Source organism: Jaculus jaculus, chromosome 1, assembly GCF_020740685.1.
Source record: "Jaculus jaculus isolate mJacJac1 chromosome 1, mJacJac1.mat.Y.cur, whole genome shotgun sequence".
Classification (NCBI taxonomy): Eukaryota; Metazoa; Chordata; class Mammalia; order Rodentia; family Dipodidae; genus Jaculus; species Jaculus jaculus.
The window spans coordinates 64,818,685-64,841,498 of NC_059102.1; the positions used below are offsets into that span (position 1 = coordinate 64,818,685).

At 41.3% G+C, this 22,814-nt stretch overlaps 1 protein-coding gene across 1 annotated transcript in view; it reads left to right on the forward strand.

Moving 5' to 3' along the window:
• Ostf1 (osteoclast stimulating factor 1) overlaps nucleotides 1-22,814 on the forward strand; it is a 54,093-nt gene that overhangs the window by 25,582 nt on the left and 5,697 nt on the right. Inside the window, exons 3-9 of the mRNA XM_004653099.2 lie at nucleotides 6,700-6,750; nucleotides 9,369-9,432; nucleotides 11,374-11,427; nucleotides 12,865-12,972; nucleotides 13,728-13,777; nucleotides 18,020-18,098; nucleotides 20,921-21,019. Coding sequence (XP_004653156.1) covers nucleotides 6,700-6,750; nucleotides 9,369-9,432; nucleotides 11,374-11,427; nucleotides 12,865-12,972; nucleotides 13,728-13,777; nucleotides 18,020-18,098; nucleotides 20,921-21,019 — 505 coding nt within the window. The remainder of the gene's footprint in view (nucleotides 1-6,699; nucleotides 6,751-9,368; nucleotides 9,433-11,373; nucleotides 11,428-12,864; nucleotides 12,973-13,727; nucleotides 13,778-18,019; nucleotides 18,099-20,920; nucleotides 21,020-22,814) is intronic.

The window sequence follows — 22,814 nt, forward strand, 5'->3', positions numbered from 1 at the left end:
CCAATACAAGATTCAAACAAGGCAAACATCAAACTCTGTAGCTCTAAATCCAACAATTCTAGCCAGTAACAGATCTCCAAATCTGATCATTCTAACTAGCAGCAAGTCTCTGGACTTCCAATTCTGCCCGTCCAAGCTAGGCTATTCACAGTCCTGGAAAACTTCATCCAAATCCAACAGCTCTCCTTGGTAGCCATCTCATGGTCCCAGCATCTCCACTGGGTCTCCACTGCAAACCACAGTCCATCCTTATGACTCTATCAGGTCTCCATCAGGCAATCTTGCTTCACACTGCCCATGGCCATTTTCAAAACACAAGATGGTGCTGCAAATTCAAGGACCCTCTCTTTCCTGCACTTCTCATATTCTGTAATACTGGGTGGGGTGCCAATTCGTTAATCCAGGGGGAAATAAAACAGACTTTGAAGATACTCCTTCAACATTCAGTCCCCTTCAAAAGAATCTGCATTCTTCCTGTTGTCTCAATGTACATTCAGTTGTTCTCTGTTAGACTTGTGTTCCCAAAGTGTGGCTTGGGTCTTCTATGGTAGCAGTGTGAACTTTACTGATGATATGGTTTTCTGTAGTGCAGCCCTCCTTCCCAATCCACCCCCCCCCCCATACACCCTGAGCTTTAACTCTCCTTCTTTTAGAGATGGCTCCCATAGACTCCATCCCTGAAGCTGTTCTGGACCCATGGTACTGTCCCATGTCAGTCACATGAACTGCTTTCCTTTCTATAAACACTTACCTGACCACTCCAGCTAAAAGTGGGAGGCCTCTTCTAGCCCTGGCCTGCTCACAGCATATATCTTGCACTCTGACACAACATATCTGGGGAGGCTCAGAGACTAGCCTAACCTAGACTAGACTTTAGGACCTACTCTTTCACAGTTGTATGGCCTTGAGATTACTTAACCTGTGTCGGTGTTCTCATCTATAAAGTTATTTGTAAAGGTTAGAGTTCTGTTAAGAAGTAATTGTTACTTTTTCCACTAGTGCCTGGAATATTTACTTTGCAAGTGTGTGTGGTATGTATTTATGTATATGTGTGGTTGTATGTGGATGAGCACATGAGTATGCAGAAGCATACTTAGTTTCTCTCCACCTTGTTTTTTGAGACAGGGTCTCACTGAACCTGGAGCTCACCAAGGTTTTGAAATAAACTAGTCAGTAAGCCCCAAGGATCCTCCTGTCTCTGCTTCCCCAGCACTTGATAATAGGTGCTCAGCTTTTATATGGATGATGGGAATCCAAACTCAGGTCCTCATGCTTGTACGGTAAGCATCAACTGAGCCATCTTCTCATCCCCTGATAAATATAAATACAGGTTTTACGAGGTAGAGTTTCGCTGTAGTCAAGGCTGACAGAGAATTCACTGTGTAGTCTCAGGGTGGCCTCGAACTCAGGGCGATCCTCCTACTTCTGCCTCCCGAGTGCTGGGATTACAGGTGTGCACCACCATGCCCAATTTTTGATTGGTTGATTTATTGATTACTAATTCACCTCTGATTCTGCTAATGTAGAATGTCTCTACTGCTCTTTCTGTCTTTTCTAAAAACTTAGTCATTAAATGTATAGAAGAAAATAAATTTTAATTCATGAGTGGTTTTTTTTTTGTTGTTGTTTGTTTTGTTTTTAGACGTAGTGTCTTGCTCTAACCCAGGCTGACTTGGAAGTGATTATGTATTCTTAGGGTGGCCTCAAACTCATGGTGATCCTCCTACCTCTGCCTCCCGAGTGCTGGGATTAAAGGCGTGCGCCACCATGCCCAGCTCTAGATTTTTCTTTTAATGCTTCCATGCTTGTGGGTGCAGGTGTATGTTCAGGTATGTGTGTTTGCTTGCAGTGGTCAGAGGGCCACCTCAGGTCATTATCAGGAATACCATCCACCCTTTTCTTTTTTTTCTTTTCTTCCTCTTTTTATTTTTGAGGTAGGCTCTCTGGCTCAGGCTGACCTGGAATTCACTGTGTCATCTCAGGCTGGCCTCGAATTCTCTGCAATCCACCTACGTCTGTCCCTGGAGTCCTGAGTGCTGGGATTAAAGGCGTGCACCACCATGCCAGGCCCACCCTTCTTTTTGAGATAGGAATTTCATTGATCTGGAGCTCACCAATTAGGTTACAGTGGGTGGCCAGTGAGCCCCAGCGGTCCTCCTGTTTCCACCTCCCAGTGCTGGAATTATAGGTATGGGCCACCACACCCAACCTTTTTACATGGGTTATGGGATCAAACTCAGGCCTTCATGCTAACCAACTGAGCTATCTCCCTAACCCTATTCATTAGACTTTAAAATAAATTTTCATCTTCAAAGTGTGACTGTATTTTTTTTAATATTCCTGAGATCTTAGGCTATAGTCAGTAATGAACACCCAGAGCCTCATGAACCTCTGATTTCTCTGTGCTCTGTCTTCCTTCAGGCAGACCCTAGCACAAACAAGGCCTTTGGCTCACCCCTTCCTGAGTGCTTAAGTGCTCATGCATGCCTGTTCCAGACCTAGGTTTATTTCCTTTTGTGAATGAATCTTTCTTTCCATTGACTGCCGGAAGCTTGGATTGGTCCTTCTCTACTGTTATGAGCAGCCACCTTCGCTAAAGGGACAGACAGATCATGGTACACCACACGTTGTGGCATAAGGCACACTAAGTGCACAGCTTACTGTGACACATAACACACCAAGCATACACATCACAGCATAGTGCATAGCACAAGGCACACCTAGGTAGCACACTGTGGCACACAGCACACCAAGTTTACGCACACTTTGAAACACAGCACACCAAGCATACACATCACAGCATGGTACATGGCACAGCTATATAGCACATGGTGGCACGCAGCACATGGAGTGCACAGCACCTTGACTTCCTACTTACGGCATTGTGCTGGGAAAAGATTGCAAGCTGAGTGGGATGTTTGGGGCCCTTTACTGACATATAAAACAGCTTGGGGAGGCCTCAGTCCTGTTTGCAGCAATCATTCTACCCTCAGGAGACAATGACAGCAGCCCCAGCCCCAGTTTGGGGATCTTCTGGCCAGGTCTAGTGAGGCAGCTGGGACTCCAGTTTCTCCCACCAGCCTTTTTCCCATCACTTTTTTCCCCCGTCAATTTTGCTCTTAGGAAGATAGTCCTAGCATCTCCAGTCTGTTTTGTTTGGTGTCCCCCATCCCTCCATCACAGAAAGTGTCACTTAGACCTGTATGGACAGTGTGAAGGTATGCTGATAGAGAAGGACATTGTGCAAAGGGAACTGGCTAGACCTGCTCCACTGCTCCATTGTGCAAACCTAGCACCATGTGTGAGGAAGGGAGGTCTAGGATAGGAATCCAAAAGCTGAGCTAGAAGCCCAACTCTGAAATTTATACTGAGGTCTTTTTGTGTTTTTTTTTTTTTTTTTTTTTCAAGATAGGGTTTCACTCTAGCTCAGGCTGACCTGGAACTTACTATGTAATCTCAGGATGGCCTCGAACTCATGGTGATCCTCCTAATTCTGCCTCCTGAGTGCTGGGATTAAATGTGGCACACACATGTACTGAAGTCTTTTAACTTATGTAAAATTGTTTTTTTTTTTAAATTTTTATTAGCATTTTCCATGATTATAAAAAAAAATCCCATGTTAATTCCCTCCCCCCCCCCACCTTCACCTTTGAAATTCCATTCTCCATCATATATGTAGAACTGTTTTTGAAATGGAGACGATACCATTGACTCAGCTCCACTTAGTGGGTTGTTGTAAGGATTAAATGGGTCCAAATATGCTTTGCAAGGAAAAGGGGTTGCTATTCATTTTGTTATCCTGCATTATTGGGGAGGTGAAAGGAGGACTCTTTTCCAAAGCTGACATCATTTAACTTACATGTTCAAACTCTCATTGGATGAAATACATTTGTTTAGGAAGCTTATCTGTTCTGGGTTTAGTTTTGGTAAGTGATATAGGTTCAGGAATTCATCTATTCCTTCCAGATTATAGAATTTATTGGAATAGAAGTTTTGAAAGTATGTCCTGATGATGATTTCAATTTCAGTGATGTCAGTTATGACCTCTCCATTTTCATTTCTGACCTTGTTAATTTGAGACTTAAGAAAATTTTTTTTTATAAAAGTGGCCAGCGGTTTAACAGTCTTGTTTATGTTTTTGGAGAACCAGCTCATTGTTTCATCAATCTTTTTAATTGTTTTCTTAACTTCCAATTCATGAATTTCAGCTGTCTTTGATGTGAAGGCACTTAGTGCTATGAGTTTTCCCCTTAGGAGTACTTTCATTGTGTCCCATGAATTCTGGTAGGATGTGCTCTCATTCAATTGAATTATCATTCAATTTTAGAAATTTTACAGTTTCCTTTTTAAAATATTTATTTACTTAATTTATTTATCAAGACAGAGGCAAATAGATATAATGGATGGACTAGGGCCTTTAGTAAATGCAAATGAACTCTAGACAATGTGTCACCTTGTGCATCTAGCTGGCTTTACATTGACACTGGGGAATCGAACCTAGGTCATTTGGCCTTGCTGGCAAGAACCTTAAAGGCTAAGCCATCTCTTAGCCTTACAATTTCCCTTTTAATTTCTTCTATGACTCATTCATTGTTTAGTACTAACTTGTTCAGTTTCTAGGAGTTGGTATGTTTTCTGTTGTCTCTCTTGTTGATTTCTAGCTTTTATGCATTGCAGTGCTCTCAGCTTTTCTAAATTTATGGAGGCATGATTTATACCATAATTACATGATCTATTTTGAGAAGGTTCTATGAGCTGCTGAGAAGACTATGTATTCTGTAGAATTGGGGTAGAATGTTCTATAGATGTCTGTTAGGTCTAGTTGATGTAGGATGTTGTTAAGCTCTATTATTTCCCTGCTAATTTTCTGCTTGGATGATCTGTCTATTGATGACAGAGAGGTATTGAAATCTCCTACAATGATGGCATTGGAATTTATTTCTGGTTTGTTGTCAAGTATATGTTGCTTTATAAAATGTGCACCTGTGTTTGGGGCATGTAAGTTTATGATGGTGATATCCTCTTATTGGATCATTCCCTTGAGTGTGTTCTTTGAATTGACTCATAAAGATCCAGTTTGCAGCAAGTTTTAGAGGAAGTTCTTTGTTTCCTCCAATCAATTTCTCTATTTATATATACTGCATACTGATCATCCTTTGTTACAATATCTTAGAGACTTTTTTTTTCTTCCCTCTTAAATGTTTTGTTTCAAATAAAGTTATAATGAATGTTATCATGCTAGTGGATTTAATAACATCCATGTAGCTTCTGATACATGTGAGTCTAGTCATTGTAATTTAAGCAGACAGGCAACAAGTGCTTTTAGAAATTGCCTTAAGCTGGGTGTGGTGGCTTGAATCCTAGCACTTGGGAGGCACAGGTAGTAGGATGACCATGAGTTCAATGCCACACTGAGACTACATAGTGAATTCCAAGTTAGCCTGGGTTGGAGTGAAACCATAACTCGAAAAAACCAACCCCCCCAAAAAAAATTGCCTTGAAAGGAATTCAGCCACTTGGAGGACTATCATTAATCGTTTACTAATGTTTAGATTGGAATGAATCTTTCATTAAAATATTCATCTATTGTGATTGCTTCAAGCATGCTGTAGTTGATAACAGACTATCTTTATCTTCAGAGGGAGCTAGTAGTAGTATAGACCAGCTTTGAAATGAAATAAATCACCAGGACAAGATGATATTTACTTGCCCCAGTCTGCTAGTGAGAGGGGACAAATGAAAAAATGAATGGATGAAGTAATTCATTTCAGTACTGCCATTTTATTTGTTTGGAAAACGCTGAAGTGTTAAAGTGTTTTCTTTAGATATTTTGCCACTAGTGTTACCAAAGTAGTACATACAAATCTGATAGCAAATTTAGAAATATTTCTATATATATTTTATACATAATGATCTTACCCTATGTGAAATAATGTGCTCTGCATTAATCACTTAACCCAGTGATATAAGAGTCTCTCTCAGTATATGAAATTCAGCCTCAATAGGCATTATCCTTATTTGATTAAAAAAAATTCATGGTGTTATTCACTGACAGAAAAAATATGTTAAAACACTAGCTTTACTCAGTGTTTGCAGGGTACCTGGCTGGCCAGGCTAGGGTACATGGACGAGGCATGTTACTAGTGATCTACAAGTATTGTGGTCCTTGGACTTCCTGAGCTTCTGCCTTATGTGTTTTAGCTCTTCAGTGTTGTTAGTGGTGGAGATATGTGTTACTTCTTCTCGCACATGACATGCTTAACCTTCCTGACATAAAGAGATTAAATAATGGTCTCCTGAAGATAAGCAAATAGCAGGTATTAATATTTTTTGTGGCTTAATTCTAGACATTTGTCCTTTTTTTAAATAGATATGCTACATTTTATAGTTTCATAAGGAAATTTATGAATATTTTATTCTGATATGAAAATGCTTTGCTTTGTGATGGTAAATTATAAGATAAGTGGGAAACTCTTCCATACATAATCCTTTGAAAGTCATCATGGGAAAAATCCATCCTTCTTATTAATTCATTAATTTACAAGTAATATTTTCTCAGGTGGTTTATGTACTTATATAAATACACAAGTAATACTGTTTGCAAGGATTCTTTGGAATGTGGGCATATATATTTCAAGGTATGTCAGTGTTCTATTTCATGAAATATCACATAGAGTGAATCTTTTCTTTTTCTTTTAGCCAGATGAACTGTACTTTGAAGAAGGTGATATTATCTACATCACGGACATGGTAAGCCAAGCTAATATTTTGTAATGATGTGTGTGCTAAAAACTTAGTTTAACATTGTTTTATGTATATATTTACATTGAAATACATGTGCAGAAGTTTCTTAATTTTAGTGTAATTTATGGTGACATAAGGTTGAAAGCATTTTGCTCATCAACAGGAAAATAATTGAATAAGCTTTGCTGTCTCTATAAGTGGAATATTATGCAGTCATACAAAGGAATGGGGATATCTCTTATATACTATTATGGTAAAACTTAACTGGATAAAGGCAGGATAAAATTGCATGTATGCTTTGTGCACTTGTCTAAGAAAGAGTGAGAGAATACACATATACTCCTGTTTTCCTTTGTTGAAAATAAAGAGTGAGGCGCCTGGAAAGATAGCTCAATGGTTAAAGGTGTGTACTTGCTTGCAAAGCCAGATGGCCTTGGTTTGACTCCCCAGTATCCATATGAAGCCAAATGCATAAAGTGGTGCATGTATCTGGAATTTATTTGCAGTGGCAATAGACCCTGATGCCTCTATACTCTTTTCTGTCTTACTGTCTCTCTCAAATAAATTTTGAAAATTGTGAAAGAATAAATCATAACATATAATTTAACATTTAGCTTTCCAGATATGGAGGTAAAGAATCCAGATAAAAGTAATATAGAAAGTAGATTTGAAAAGTTATAGTTTGTTTTGAAGATTTGAATTTGGATTTACAGAAACATTTCTGTGGTTATAAAATTAATGAAAAACAATGTCTAAAACTGAAAAACAGAATAGTTGTACTCTGACATTGTAACCATACACACAGGGTATTTTGTTTTCATTTTTTTTGGTTTTGATTTTTTTAAACTTTTATTATTTGAGAAAGAGATTTCTTCCTACTCACACAGAAGTTCAGTTATTTGTAGCTAGGATCCACATATGAGAGAGAGCATGGGCATGCCAGTGCCTCCAGCCACTGCAGATGAACTCCAGATGCATGTGCTCCCTTGTGCAACTGACTTATGTGGGTACTGGGGAATAAAATGGAGGTTCTTTGGCTTTGTAGACAAATGCCTTAATCACTAAGCCATCTCTCCAGCCCCCAGGGAAAGTAGTTTTAGGGATTTAGACTTGGTAGTTTGATGAAGTATCTCCAGTGGACTATATACCAGGACATCAGAACCCATCCTGGAAGGGAAGGGTAGCCTTTTTGGCCATGATGCACTTGGGGAAGTGCCTGTATTGCTGCATGTGCCTGGGGGTTGAGGCAGGTATGTCACTCGCGTGGTGACTTCCTGGGATTCCATATTCTCAACACGCAGGAGGAGGTCTGTGAGGTGAGACAGAAACTCAGTATCCCTGCGTTTGAAGTGGCAGTGTGTTGGATTTCATCTAGCTTAACACAAAAATAGTCCCTGTTCTGCTCATTGGAAGGTCTTACAAATGGACAACCAAATAATAATAGACTACTGTCATTGAAAGAAACAAGGCTCCTTAAGAGAAATGGCTAGTACCAGCTCTGAGCAACATCTTGCTACTAGGGAAGAAACAACTCTTTATTTGGGATCTTAGACTATGTTTCAGTTGGGAAGTTTGAGTATTAATCTAGATATTTGATAATATTAAGAAATTACTGCTGAAAAACTTGAAGTTGTAATTATAGTGTCACTTTTGTTTTTGAAAATGTCCTTATCACCTGCATAAGACTTGCATATGAGGAGGAAAAAATGATGAAATCAAAGTGGAAGAATGATTAGTTGAAAAGAGATTCTGTAGAGGGAAGAGGGAAAAATGAGGGTGGTGGTAGGAATTTTGAAAAAAAAAATTTATTTATTTATTTATTTGAGAACAGAGAGAGAAAAGAAACAGAATGGATGCAACCAGGCCTCCAGCTGCCGCAAACAAAATCCACATGTATGCGCCACTTTGTGCATCTGGCTTCACATGGGTCCTGGGGAATTAAACCTGGCTCATTAGGCTTTATAGGAAAACACCTTAACTGCTAAGCCATTTCCAGTGTTGGTAGGAAATTTTGATCTGGTATATTGTCTACATGTATGGAGCTTGTTAATAAAAAGTTAACTATAAAAAGTTCTTTCAGATATATACTATGATATTTGCAGGTGAACAAATATGACATCTAGAATTTCTTTCAGAATAGTCACACAGAGGAGAGAGATTGTAGGTTGGAGGTATGTGTGGAACAGTGCTGGTCATGAGCCACACTTTGGGAAATGGTTGATTATTTTGTTCCTTCTACGTTTGCATAGGTTTGAAGTTCTTTTTTTAAATAATAAAAAGTTACCCAAAAAGTAAAAGTGAAATAAGATCTTTAGAAAATATAGCAAAACATAAAATCTCTCGAAGACAAAGTCTCCTCCAAATCCCATAACTAGTCTAAACGAATGGAATTTCCTTGTCTCATATTCTCTCTGCTTTGTTTGGTTGCTGTGGCTCTGAGAAGCGTGTTTGATTTGAGCAGGCAGATGCTTGTATATGTATTTCTTGATGAGGGAATGGATGCAGATAGTGAGGGCTGAAGAAGCCTGTAGCCTTGTTGTTCAGGTCTGTAAGCAGCCAGATAGTCTTATGCATATTGAATGCCAGTGATTTGCTACCATCTAATTTCTTTCTTCTTTTGACAGAGTGATACCAATTGGTGGAAAGGAACCTGCAAAGGCCGGACTGGGCTAATTCCAAGCAACTATGGTAAGCGCTGCCTGCCGCTGGTCTTCACCCTGTCTGGCTGTGACCTGGTCCTGAAGCCTTGCCACTGAGGCTGGGAAATGAGTAGTGGCTGCCGGTCCTGGACATTGTCCACCCTGTGAGCCTCCTGTCCATGCCATGACCACGATCTACAGATGTGCTCGAGCCTACCTCCTTGGCTTCTGAAAATGCATGTAGCACTATTGAAAATCCTCAGTTTCCCAAGTAAACACTTGGGGTTTTACTTATTCCACTCTCAATACAGTTTTGTTTTTTGTTTGTTTGTTTTTAATATTGTTAAAGATTTCTTGTAGACTAGCCCTCTAGTTTGTGGTGAGGAAATCCTACCTTGTTAGTTCACATCTGAGGCAGTAATCTTCATTAAATGTTTAATTAGCATAGCAGCTTGGGAGGCTTGCCATTGAGACATGCCCTTGCTGTGAAACTACTACAGTTGAAAGGAACAAAACAGACAAAAGTAAATGGAAACTCAAGTCAGAAGGACAGCGCAAGATTTGTAGACAAGGGTTGGTTTGGTCTGAGTTTATCTTTTTTCCTCCATTTTTAAAAACAAATATTTATTTGAGAGAGAGAGTGAGGCAGACAGAGACTGAGTATGGGCATATTAGGACCTCCTGCCACTGCAAATGAACTCCAGATGTATGCACCACTTTGTGCATTTAGCTTTACTTGGGTACTGGGGAATCAAACCCTAGCCATTAGGCTTTGTAAGCAAGTACCTTTAACCATTGAGCAATATCTCTAGTCCTTTCTCATTGGTCCAGTGACAGAGCTAGGTTTAGCTGAAAGGATTCTTGGGCCATAAAGCTGACATCTGATACCAGCTCCCAGTACTGGAAAGAGACTTATAAAATGTCACGGAGGCCCCTCAGAGCTCTGGTGGCATGGAAGGGAGTGAGCGCTAAGGCCTGGGCCCCACACTCTGGGTTTAGTGTGGTTCTATTCCTGCCAGATCCCCGGTATAGCTTTGCACTGCACTGTAGTTCTCAGGCAAGTGCCTTTAATGCCGAGCCACCTCCTCAGCTGCTGCACTGCAGCTCTTTGGTTAGACTTGATCACAGACCCCAGGGTGGGCAGGGGGCTTCTGTTGTATCGTCAAAGGAGTGTCCCATTCCAGCACTCTGATGGCAGTGGTTAGGCCTGCAGTCACTCTGAGCCACAGCCTTCTTTTCTAGAGCTGTGGTGATGACCTTGCTGACGGGCAGGTAGGGTGTTCCCCCAGCCTGTCCTCTCCTCTCCACCTACACAGAAGAGATGAGAGTTCTCAGCAGGGATCTTTCTCAGCTGGTCAGCAGGGTGTGACTGTGAGCATCAGATGCTCTTTGACTGCTGTACTTATTTATTAAGGACTTGAGTGAACTGTTGCTGGAGCTGGGGATCTGTTGGTTCTGTTTCAATTTCAGTCACTAAGTAGGCTGGCTGTAGTTTATACTTCCAGATAATTGTTGGGTTATTTCCCTAGTGCTCAGCTTGGCCTCATTAGCACAATCCAGCCTCTCATAAAGCTGGTGGTGCCAGATGACTTTCTGACATGTTTTTAAAAATTATTGATTTATTTACTTATTTATTAGGGTGGGAGAGAGTGAGAGAAGCAGATATGAGAGAGAGAGAGAGAGAGAGAGAGAGAGAGAGAGAGAGGGAGGGAGAGCATTCCAGAGCCTTCAGCCGCTGCAAATAAACTCCAGACGCATGTACTACTTTGTGCATCTGGCTTACATGGGTCCTGAGGAATCAAATCTGGGTCCTTTGGATTTTCAGGAACAATCCTTAACCATGGAGCAACCCTTCCAGCCCTCCCTTATGTTTTATCCACATTGAGGGAAACTCTTCTGTCCAAGGCCTGGGGACTCAGGAAGCTTGGTGATCATGGGAAAGAACCATGAACATCCCCCTGAGTCACTGGCATCTCTGTTTTCTGTCTAGTGGCTGAGCAGGCAGAATCCATTGACAATCCATTGCATGAAGCTGCAAAAAGAGGTAGGTGCTTTCTGTTTCTGTGTTTGGTCACAAGATGCAGCACAGTGAAATGCACAGGTCCTACCTCTTCACCCAGAGCCATGGCAGCCAGATGCAGAGTGTTTCTGGCATGCCTGCCTCCCCACAAGCACCTTTGTGCTGACTTCCATCAGCCTAAAAGAATAAGAGTGATTTGATTTTTAAAAAATATATTGTATTTATTTATTTGGGAGAGAGAGAGAGAGAGAATGGGCATGCGAGGGCCTCTAGCCACTGCCAATGAACTACAGATGCATGCACCCCTTTGTGTGTGTGGCTTATTTCGGTCCTAGAGAATTGAACCAGGATCCTTTGGCTTTGCAGACAAATGCTGTAACCACTAAACAATCTCTCCAGCCTAAGAGTGATTTGATTTTAAAATGTCAGTCAACAAACACTTTCCAGTACTCTACCCAGCCTGTGTTCAAAGATGGGAGTAGGCAGGGACAACAGCATGGTCTGAGATTCCCAAAGTTTGAAGCCAGGCAGGGAAAAACATATGTACCAGATCATTAAAACATGGTGTGGTAAGTATTGGAGGGCAGGAGCGGGGGGACATCATGGGACATAGCACTTAGAGTATTGGTGTGGTGAGGGAGGGTCTATAGAGGAGGGAGTGGACCACAGACCTAAGACTTCTGGGCAGGTCATGGGTTACCACTCCATACAATATGTTGGGGACATTTTGACTGTCATGAGTGAGGGATGTTACTGGCATCTTTTGGGTACAGGCTGAGGCTGTTCTAAGCATCCTGCAGTGAAGGGAAAGACTCCTCGCTCAACAGAGTTCTCCAGCCCCCATACTGAGGCCCTGTTGTACATAATGGAGTTTTAGAAGAGCACAAGCAAGCCCCATTTCATTCTGTTCCATGATTTTTAAAATCTGAATGTGCAAAAGGAAGTTCTGGGTGCAGAGGTATGAACCTGACGTTTCAAAACTCTTTGGAAATTAGATACTTAGGGCATTGGCCTATGGATGTCAAATCTGTGGCTGTCCTGTAGTGTAGCAGAGCAGTGGCTTTGAGGTGCTTGCTTAGCATTTCTTCCAGAAGATTGAAATGTACTTATATCGAGATGGAAAGCATTTCTGTGTGTATTGAGGTTTGACAGTTTGTTCCCCCAGGTTTCAGAATTTCACAAAGAAAAAGCAATATTTATATGTCTATATTTTTTGGGCAGTAAAAATACTTAAGTCGACCTTACTTTGGCAACTCTTACCATTAAAAATTGATGTTAAAGTTTCTATTAATAAGCAGAGAGTCAGAATGTACCATAATAAAAGCTTTAGTGGGCAGATCAGAACTGAAGATGTACTGATTATTCAATTACAAATGGAAAGTTACAAGGATGAAATTGATTCAAAAGCAAAGCAAAGAATAAAAGCCTTTTTCATGTGGTTTTGTAAATGTGAACTTTCAGGCAACTTGAGCTGGTTGCGGGAGTGTTTGGACAACCGAGTGGGAGTGAACGGGCTGGACAAAGCTGGAAGCACTGCCTTGTATTGGGCTTGCCATGGGGGCCACAAAGGTACTTATTGCCTGTTGTCATCACACATTTCTGTGCTGTTCAGAATGTCTGCACATGAGGGAGCCAGATTTTAAAAATGGGAAGAAAATGCTGGCTCTTCTTTTCAGATCCTTTAGCACATTAGCCAAAAAAGCCTGTTCCTGGAAACCGTCCAGCAGTGGGTGGGATGTGGCCCATTAGCCTCCTTGTCCAGACCTGTCTTGAAAGACTGGACACTTCCTGTCCTCTCTCAGGTTTAGTAAGCTTCCCAGAAAACGCCAGTGACAGGATGACAGTTCCACCCTCTAACCTCACAGGAAGGAAGGCAAGGTTGGTTTTTTATAGCTAGCCTTTCTTTAGGGACACTTATGACCTGCATTTAAGTTTATTACAAACTGTTAAATTCAGAAGAAAGACAATATCTGTTTAAGTTTGAAATTCGGTTGTACCTTCCCTGTTATTATCAGTAATAATGGCAAATTGAATGTCAGTATATTTTATTCCAAAAACTTAACACCAACCTTCTTTTTCCCTCTTCCTACAACCAAACCCTAATGTCAGGGAGAAAACTAGAACTCATAAAATTATTTGAAAGTTTTTCTTAATCTAATTTTTAGATTCTTAAGTTTTTCTGTTCATAAAATATTAAGATATTATATAAGAATTTTCTTGAAGATTCTCCTAAAGAATCCCTCTTTAAAAATATTACTGTGTCTGTTTTTATGACAAGTTTGACTTTTCCTTCTTACCAAAGACCTTCTCTGTTTGGATTTCAGATATAGTAGAAGTGCTGTTTACTCAGCCAAACATTGAACTGAACCAACAGGTGAGACTGCTTGCTGTGAGCACCTCCCTGTGCTCTGGTACACTACAGTTGAGAACATGTTCAAGAGCTTAGTTAAGGGGCTGGGGGGATGGCTTAGTGGTTAAGGCATTTGCCTGCAAAGCCCAAGGACCTAGGTTCAATTCCCCAGGACCCACTTAAGCGAGGTGGTGTATGTATTTGGAGTTTGTTTATAGTGGCTGAAGGCCCTGACACTCTCTGCCTCTTTCTCTCTCTCAAATGAAGAAAAAAAAATTTATTTATTTATTTATTTATTAGAGTTTAGTTAAAATACTGTGAGCACATGGATTTTTGTTTTTGTCACTTTTTTATTTTGTAGTTCTAGCATTTGATACCAAGTCCACACACATGGTAGACAAAGTTATATTACTAAGCTATATCCCCAAGCTGGGCACATGGTTTTAAAATGTTATTATATTAAAATTCAAATTGTACCAAGACTCACATGCCCCACCACTCTTCTGCAGCTGATTTAGCTCTTCCCAGGTCCCCGCCTTTGCTCTGGGGCTGTCCTGTTCGGCAGCATCTTCTCCTGCAGCTGGGTTTCCTGTTTGGTGAATGTTTAAGCTCGTCAGCTGCCCCAGTTCTCATCTCCCAGCACCCACCCTTCGCTACTCCCCTTGCTTATCTGATCAGTTTTTGGCTGTATTACTACACGTGTACAGTACTGCTGCTGTCTTAAGTAATGGTTCTTGCTTATGTCATTGTTCTGTTAAACATTGACTTTTATTTAGCAATTTAAAATCCTACTAAGACTTCTGCATGTTTTATACTTTCCTGAGGTACTTTCATACAATGGATAAGGTCATCAGTGACTTCTTTCTTTCTTTCCCCGGGCTCCCAGGCCTCCTTCTCCAGAGTACCTTGGTCTGGGCTTCCCTCTGCTGACATCCTGGGAGTCTCCTTTACTGCTCTGCTGTGTTGTACCGTAACTTTCCAGATCCTGTGTCTTCCTCTCGTCAGAGTATACCTTCCAGTAGAAAGGATTTCCTGGGAAAGAGAAAGGATTGAGTATTTGGTTGATCACAAGTCTAAGCGAAACTAGCTTCTCCCAGAACTCTGAAGGAATGTTTCCATGTGATTTCATTTTCAGGTTTTCTCTTTAGAAGTTTGATGCCATTGATTTCTGTATTAGAGTCTTCTATTACTGTAATGAAATGTTGTTGGCAAGCTACTTTGCAAAGAAAAGAGATCCATTTGGCTACCAGTTCTGGAGACGGGTATGGTGCTGACACCTGGGTGGCGCTTGTGAAGGTCATCAGTGTCATCATGTGGAAGCGCATGTGAAAGAGGGATCTCATTCCAAAATTGGAAGCCAGAGAGAGACTCAGGTCCCACAGTGACAGTTCTTCCAGTCTCAGGTTGACCCAGGTACATTCCATGAGTCCTTTGCTGGTTAGACCTCTGATTCTGTAGCCTGGGATAGTCAAGATACAAAGAGAAAAGCTCGTTGACTCCCAGTTTGGGAGGTTCTAGTCCATGATCAGATGTCACTATTGCTTGTGAGCCTGCACCAAGGCCACCTGCCATAGCAACGTGGAGAACGTGGTAGTTACTTCACTTTGTCACCACTGAAAGTGGAAAGGTCTGAGGTTCCACTACCCCTGTTGAGAACACCCCCAATTATGTAAGCATTTCCTCACAACACCTTCCAGTAAGTAGCATCCTGTTGGAGGGACTAAGCCATTACCATGTGGATCTCTCAGGGACATTTAAGGTCCAAACTGTAGCAAAGCCCCATCTGTTCAGGGTTTCACACTTCTTTCAGAACGCCTACACATGAACCCTTAGGAGACAGCTCAGACCACATCCAAACCATGGCAGTTCCCATCCTTTCATGCACAATCTGCTTTTTTGTCTTGAGTCATTCACATTGATGGTCTAAAATTGTATAAAGATGTGCCATACAGTTGCCTTTTCCCAGTAATTATAACAAAATCTTTTAGCATGTGAAGCTTTCTTCTTTTTTTTTTCTTGGTTTTGGTTTTTCAAGGTAGGTTCTCACTCTAGCCCAAGCTGACCTGGAATTCATTCACTAGTCTCAGGATGGCCTTGAACTCATGATGATCCTCCTACCTCTGCCTCCCAAGTACTGGATTAAAGGCATACGCCACCACACCCAGCTATCTTACTGCTTTTATGGTACTTACTTGACCATTTTCTGTGTTCTTTTAGATCTGGAAAGCCCATAGTATTAGATTGAAATTCAGATTTTCTTATTTTTCTCAGAAGATTTCCTCACCTTATTCTGGTGCTACATAACAAATTCCCACAGGTTTGGTAGCATATACTTGGGTAGGCATGAATTCTGGGCATGGCCTGAGAAGGTTCTCAGCTCAAGGCCTCATGGCTTGAAGCCTACTATTAGCTTGCTCTCAGAAGCACAGCATTCTCCTACAAGCTCTCTCCGGCTGGTGAGAGGCTGAGTTTCTTGTTCCTGTAGCACTGGTACCCTCAGCTTTCAGAGGTCCTTTTCTTGGATGACTCTTTGATAGCAGCTGGCATTTTGCCTCATAATCAGTAGGGGCTTGTGGCTCTGCTACTTTATTTTAATGGCCCATCAGATTAGGTGTAGCCCACCCAGCATAAGGACCCTATTGATAAATTCAGTATCCACCGTTTAGAAACCCAGTTGTAGGAGTAGCAGCCTTGATAGTCTCTGGTCACAGAAAGACCCTTGGGGTGGGACAGGGACTTTGAGGGGGCTGTGGTGGTTTGAATATGAATGTATGTCCACCATAGCCTCAGGATTTTTTTCATTAAGGTTAAACTTCCTACTTGTTTCCAGCAGCCTTCTGGAGGAGGTGTTACTGGGGTATGGGTGGTCTTGTAGTCCACCTACCTCTAAGGTGTGTTCATACAGAGTTGGAGCTCTGGCCACTGGTGTTATAGGCTGTTTGATGGTGTCTCTGCTATGGATCTATGGAAGTGAGCCAGCTTCTTCCACCAAGATGAAACTTCCCCTAGACTCTGTGTATTCTTGAAATAAACCCTTTCCTCCCAAAGCTCCTTCTGGCCAGGTGTTTGTCCAGCAATGAGAAAGTAACTGTACCAGGGGCCATCTGAAGAGTCTGTTGACCATAGCTCTTATTTCACCATTACTTTTACATAGCACCCTTTTCTTGTTTCATTATGTAATATCACCTTATATATCTCTGATACATTATCACTATTAAAATTGTTTTTTAAAAAATATTTTGACATATTTATTTGAGAGAAAGGGAGAGAGAAAGAGGCAGGTAGAGAGAGTGAGTATGGGTGTTCCAGGGACTCCCGCCACTGCATGCTAACTTTAGAAGCGTGTGCCACTTTGCGCATTTGGCTTTACACAGATGCTAGGGAATCAAACCCAGGCCATCAGGCTTTTCAAGCAAGCACTTAACCACTGAGCTGTCTTCCCAGCCCCCAAACTATTTTCTGCTGTTCACTTTACTGTGTCTCCTGCCCCACTCCCACCTAAAGCTATTTATTTTATTTCCAACACTTAAGCTTTTTTAAATAAACAGTGCCTTGGTTCATCCTTTTATTTGTAACTCTATTTGGAAGCTGTGCCCTTAGGGGGCTGCTGACTGATGGACTTCTTCATGTGTTGAAGTGGTGAGGTCCCTCTCTGGTTTTTCTGGGTGTGTTAACATAAATAAAGCACTCACTGCACACACTGGGCATGGGATAGGTAAAAGTAGCTGAGATAGAGGTCTTATTGTCCACTTTGTAGATTATTTTTTTAACCTAATTCTGGCCTCATTGGCACCATCTCTTGTACGTGTGTCCACAAGTTTGGAAACACTCTCCTTTGTCAACAGGATAATTCTACCATCATTGATGGGTCATCTGGCAGTTAGGGAGTTGTGGGTTCTAATTATGTCTTATCAACGCTTTCAACTTGTGCCCCTGTTTTATCGTATGTCTTATTCTTGCCCCAGTCTCTCCAGGAATCTGTTAATTTTTCTTCTTGCTGGATTTCTTTGGGGCCAGTCTGTTCACTTCCTCTGGTGTCTCCTTCTGTAGGTATTTCAGTGTGTTCTTCATCATGTTCCTTTCTGGTCCTCTGTCCCTTCTATCGACCCATCTGACTGCTATAGTCTCCTTTCCTCTTCTCTTTGGAGTTTTATATTTCTGTAGCTTTGCTGTTATTTTGGGCTTAGGTGGATTAGACTTAAATTAGTGTCAGCACGCATCCCTCTTCCTGTTTTTATAATGCCGTTTGCCTCTCTGTCACTGCAGAACAAGTTGGGAGACACAGCTCTGCATGCTGCGGCCTGGAAAGGTTATGCAGACATTGTCCAGTTGCTTCTGGCAAAAGGTAAAGCATGTTGAATTTACCTGGTCTTTGCTTCCCTTGAAAGGTAACTCATGACAAATCATATCACTCAAAATAGTAGGAATAAGAACAGTCTCATTTTAAATTGGAATTTTAACTTTGATTTTTATCTATATTAAAGTTACTATAATAAGATGAAATTACTGGGATATGTTTATGTTAGTTTTTCCTATGAATTAAAATGTTGACAAGCTTTGAAGCCGGGCATGGTGACGCATGCCTTTAATCCCAGCACTCGGGAGGCAGAGGTAGGAGGATCGCCGAGAGTTTGAGGCCACCCTGAGAATACATAGTGAATTCCAGGTCAGCCTGAGCTAGAGTGAGACCCTACCTTAGAAAACCAAAAACAAAACAAAACAAAATGTTGACAAGCTTTGAACACGTGTGTGTGTGTGTGTGTGTGTGTGTGTGTGTGTGTGTGTAATGTAACTTTTAGAGAGAACATGTTGAACATATCTGCAAATTACAGGTTTTAGGAAGAAGGGTATGTGGAGGACTTCTTGTTGAGAAAGCCTCAGGGTAAAGTTGGTGAGTCCCTTGCTCACTTAAAAGAGTCTTGGTAGACAAGAAAGAATGTTATAGCCACATGTCATGCCTGAGCCAAGTAAATACTAGAGGTGTGAATGATAGATGTCATGACCTTATCTCCCATGTTTATGCAATTCAGAGGCAACAGTGAAACTATGGACTGTTTATCAATTCATCCACTTGTCCCATACATATTAAATAAGCCTTACAAAGGGCACATATATCACCCACACCACAGCTTACCCAAGAAGGCCATATTGTAAGACCAGCCCCCAGATACAAGTCATGGACCCTCTGTTATTAATGATCCTTGAAGTAAATTTTGTGGGCTACATGAACAAGGATATATGCTTGTGGTTTCCAGCCTGGTCTAGGTTATATACCATGAAGACCACTGTCGGGCCCTCAGCAAGGTCATGCTGAGGACTGTTCTGTCTCACACAGAAGGCACTAGCCTGTATGTAATACGGAGCCCGAGAAATGAGGCTGAGTGAACTGAGATGTGCTCCCAGGGTAGAATGCACACCAGTTTTCAAAGATCTGGTTGAAATATCACAATTTTCATATTGATTGCATGTTTAAGTGACATGCTAGGTTAAATAAAACAAGTTATTAAAATTAATTTTACCTTTTAAAAATGTACTTACTAGAAAAATTTAAATCATATCCATGTCTCACCTTGTATTTCTGTGAAGGCTCATCAAGAGAAACCCAGGGAATGATTATGATTCCCCTGTAGCATTGTGGACAGTTCCTATCCTGACAGAAATCATGTGTATGAGTTTTCAAGTATAATTCAGTAAATGAGCAGTCACAGAAGTATTAAGCACAGGAACTTGATCTGCGAGCAAGGAGTCCCACACTCCTCACTGTGGACTGATAAATCTCTGCTGAGGAGAAAGAGATCATACCTGACCATCATTTGCATAGGATTCTTCAAACTGCTGTTTTATTGATCTGCAAGTTTTGTATCGTTATATTCTGGACACTTAATTTTTGTTTGCAAGTGAGGAGTAATTGCAAATAGCCCCATGACACTGCATGCATTTGTAGAAATCTGTGACTGAAAGTGGACCTTCGTGGAAGGCAATCTGATGGTTGTCAGCAGAATCAAAAACATACCTGACTTTACACCACTTTTAGGAACCCACCTTCCAAGCATTCATGTGAATAGGTTGTTCAAGGATGTTAATGGTAGTATTTATAACAATAAACATTTGGAACTTCTTACTTAACTTACATGTCAAACTGTGATTAAATAAATTCTGGAACATCTACTGAGGTGGTTTGATTCAGATGTCTCCCATAAAGTTATGTGTTCTGAATGCTAGGTTCCTAGCTGATGGCATCTTGGGAATTGGAGCTTCCTGGAGGCAGTGTATTGTTGGGGGTGGGCTTATGGGTAATATAACCAGCTTCCCCTTGTCAGTGTTTGGCACACTCTTGCTGATGTTGACCAGAAGGTGATGTTCACCCTCTGCTCATTGTGGATCTTTCTCCTGAGTCTGTAAGCCAAAGTAAACCCTTTCCTCCCACAAGCTGCTCTTGGGTATTTTCTGACAGCAACATGAAGGTGACTGCAACATCCACAAAGTGGAATACTTACAAATGGTTAAATAGATTGGGTCTTATTTGTACTGCTAAGAAAAGTGTACCATTATATACTCTGAAGTTTAAAAGGAATGAAATTACAGGCCAACACTTGTAGTGTGACTTTGTGCACATGTCCATGTGTGTGTGCACTGGCACAGTGAGGGGAGACAGAAACTCAAGCCCGCTCATGAGGATGGTCACTTCTGCACAGTGTAGAAGGAAGGAGTAATGTGGTCCTTGATTTTTTTTTTCTTCCTTTTTGAGTGTATTTCTGTGATTTTAGTCTTTAACAATGCATATGTATTTAGAGATTCTGATGTGATTTTTTAGCCCAAAGACAAGGAAAAACGAAAAAGTGGGCAGGAGAGGGCTCACAGGAGCTGGGCATTGCCTTTGGGTATTGTATAGCCTCTTTAACTTGCATACAAATGCACCTACAGACTTAAAATGCGAATTCCCTCAGGCCCAACCCAGGGCAGAAGAGGCAGAGGGCATGTAGCTGAAGCTTCTAACAACTAATGCAGGGAGCAACAAGCTCCTTGATTAAGGGTGACACATTTAATTTGGGGCCAGAAGTGTTCTCAAGACAACTGTGGCAAATGTGGTCAATGTTGGTGCACAGAGGATTGGCTGCTAAGACGCAGTGTTAAGAGACACACGATTTCTTGTTCTTGTGTTGGAAGGTGCGAGAACAGACTTAAGAAACAATGAGAAGAAGCTGGCCTTGGACATGGCTACAAATGCCGCCTGTGCGTCTCTCCTGAAAAAGAAACAGGGAGCAGGTAACGTTTGCAACCCTTCTGCCTTTGCTGTCCTCATGATCCGACTTAACAGCTCACTCACTGGTGTGAAGTTTCTGTTTTATTTCATAACCTTTCTAGCTGATTGTGAAGTTCAGTTATGTAACCTTGATCTAAATCCAGAACCTCCAAAATAGATTGCCTTCAAGCAAACAAGTTTGAACACAAATCTCTCTCTCTCTCTCTTTCTGTTTCTTTGCCTGCCAGGACTTTCCAGAGAGCTATCTCCATCCCCTCCTCACCTACATGGTCGTGAGTGCCCATGGCTAGATACTGCTGAGACCCAGTGCTTATTGGCTCATGATGATAAAGGCAGATAGATCACATGAGGGTAGCAAACTAATCTAAATTAGTCTGATTAAAATTTTTTTTTTGCCAAACATTTTGGAATTTATTCATAGTTCTGTGGGTGGTTTTCTAAGATAAAGTTGAAATATACATTCTTAAAGACAAAAATATCAGTGTGGAAGGGTAAGTTTGGGAAAAAGTGAAGTAAAGCTGGTATTTCCTAATCTAAGCATATGGCCTACTGAAAGGTCTATAGCTACATCCTGATGAGTCTCAGGAAGATGTGCTTTGAACTCTCCTCCCATTATCTCTCTTCTCCTTTTCCCACTTATCCTGCTCATCTGGCCCATGCCAAACCAAGAGAGATGAAAAAAAAAAAAAGTAGAAAAAGGGTTGTGTTGAGGGGACATTAAATCCCTTTTTTTCTCAAGCCTTATTCTGCTGTTTATGTTTGATACTATTGTGGACAGCTTCACGTTGCTGGGAAGAACATCTAAATCAGACACAGTTTATGGGAGGAAGAGGTTTATTTCAAGGTTACAGATCCAGGGGGGAAGTTCCATCAGTGGCAGAAGAAGCTGCTTCCATACTGCCAAGCAGAGAGAGACCATCAGCATCCAGCAAACACCCAAAGCAACAAACAGAACCAGTCACAAACAGCAGGGGACCCGGGCAGATCTCAGATGGCTCTGCATTTCTTTGGGCTCCAAATCAGATCTGCACCCAAACACACCTTAGGGCTGGACCCCAGGATCTACCCCATTGACACCTCTCCCAGCCAGGTGGCTGGAGACTCAAGTAACAGGCTTAATCAAATACCTGAGCCTATGAGGAGCACACATTCAAACTACTAGAGACATTTAAATAATACTTAAAGGTATAGCCAGCCATTGACACATTTTTTTCACCATTTTGTAGGGAGAAACGTTTTAGAGAAGGCTTGCCTCTGCAAGTCTTTTCATGACTGCATAACATTGCAAACCTTAACATTGCTTTAGTATCACATCCAGCTGAGCCATGTTGGAAGGAATCATCAGAGGACTTTGTAGAAAACACATTTCTGTTACAGATGCAAAGGGTTATTTGTGTCTATGTTAATATGACAATATCCTTGTCACAGTTTTAGACCTGTGCAGTAGAATACTGACTGCTTTCCTCTTTCTATCCGTTTAATAAGTTCCCATTAATTTTTAAACCCTTTGAGAAAACTTGTTTCTCTGTCAGGTACCCTCATGTTATGGGAAGCAAATGCTTCTTCACACCAGCAACAAAATATCCACAATTCCTTAGTCAGTCAAAACTAATAAGCATGTCCCCCTGTCTACATGGTTTGCCAAGGGAGCCTCCCAGAATTACCTTCCCTACATATTGTAGTTAACTTTGTGTTGCAGGGATAAAACACTTAGCTAAAAGCAGCTGATGGGAGTCAAGGGTTTATTTTGGCTTCTAATCTCCAGGGGAAGCTTCATGATGGCAGGGACAGGATGGT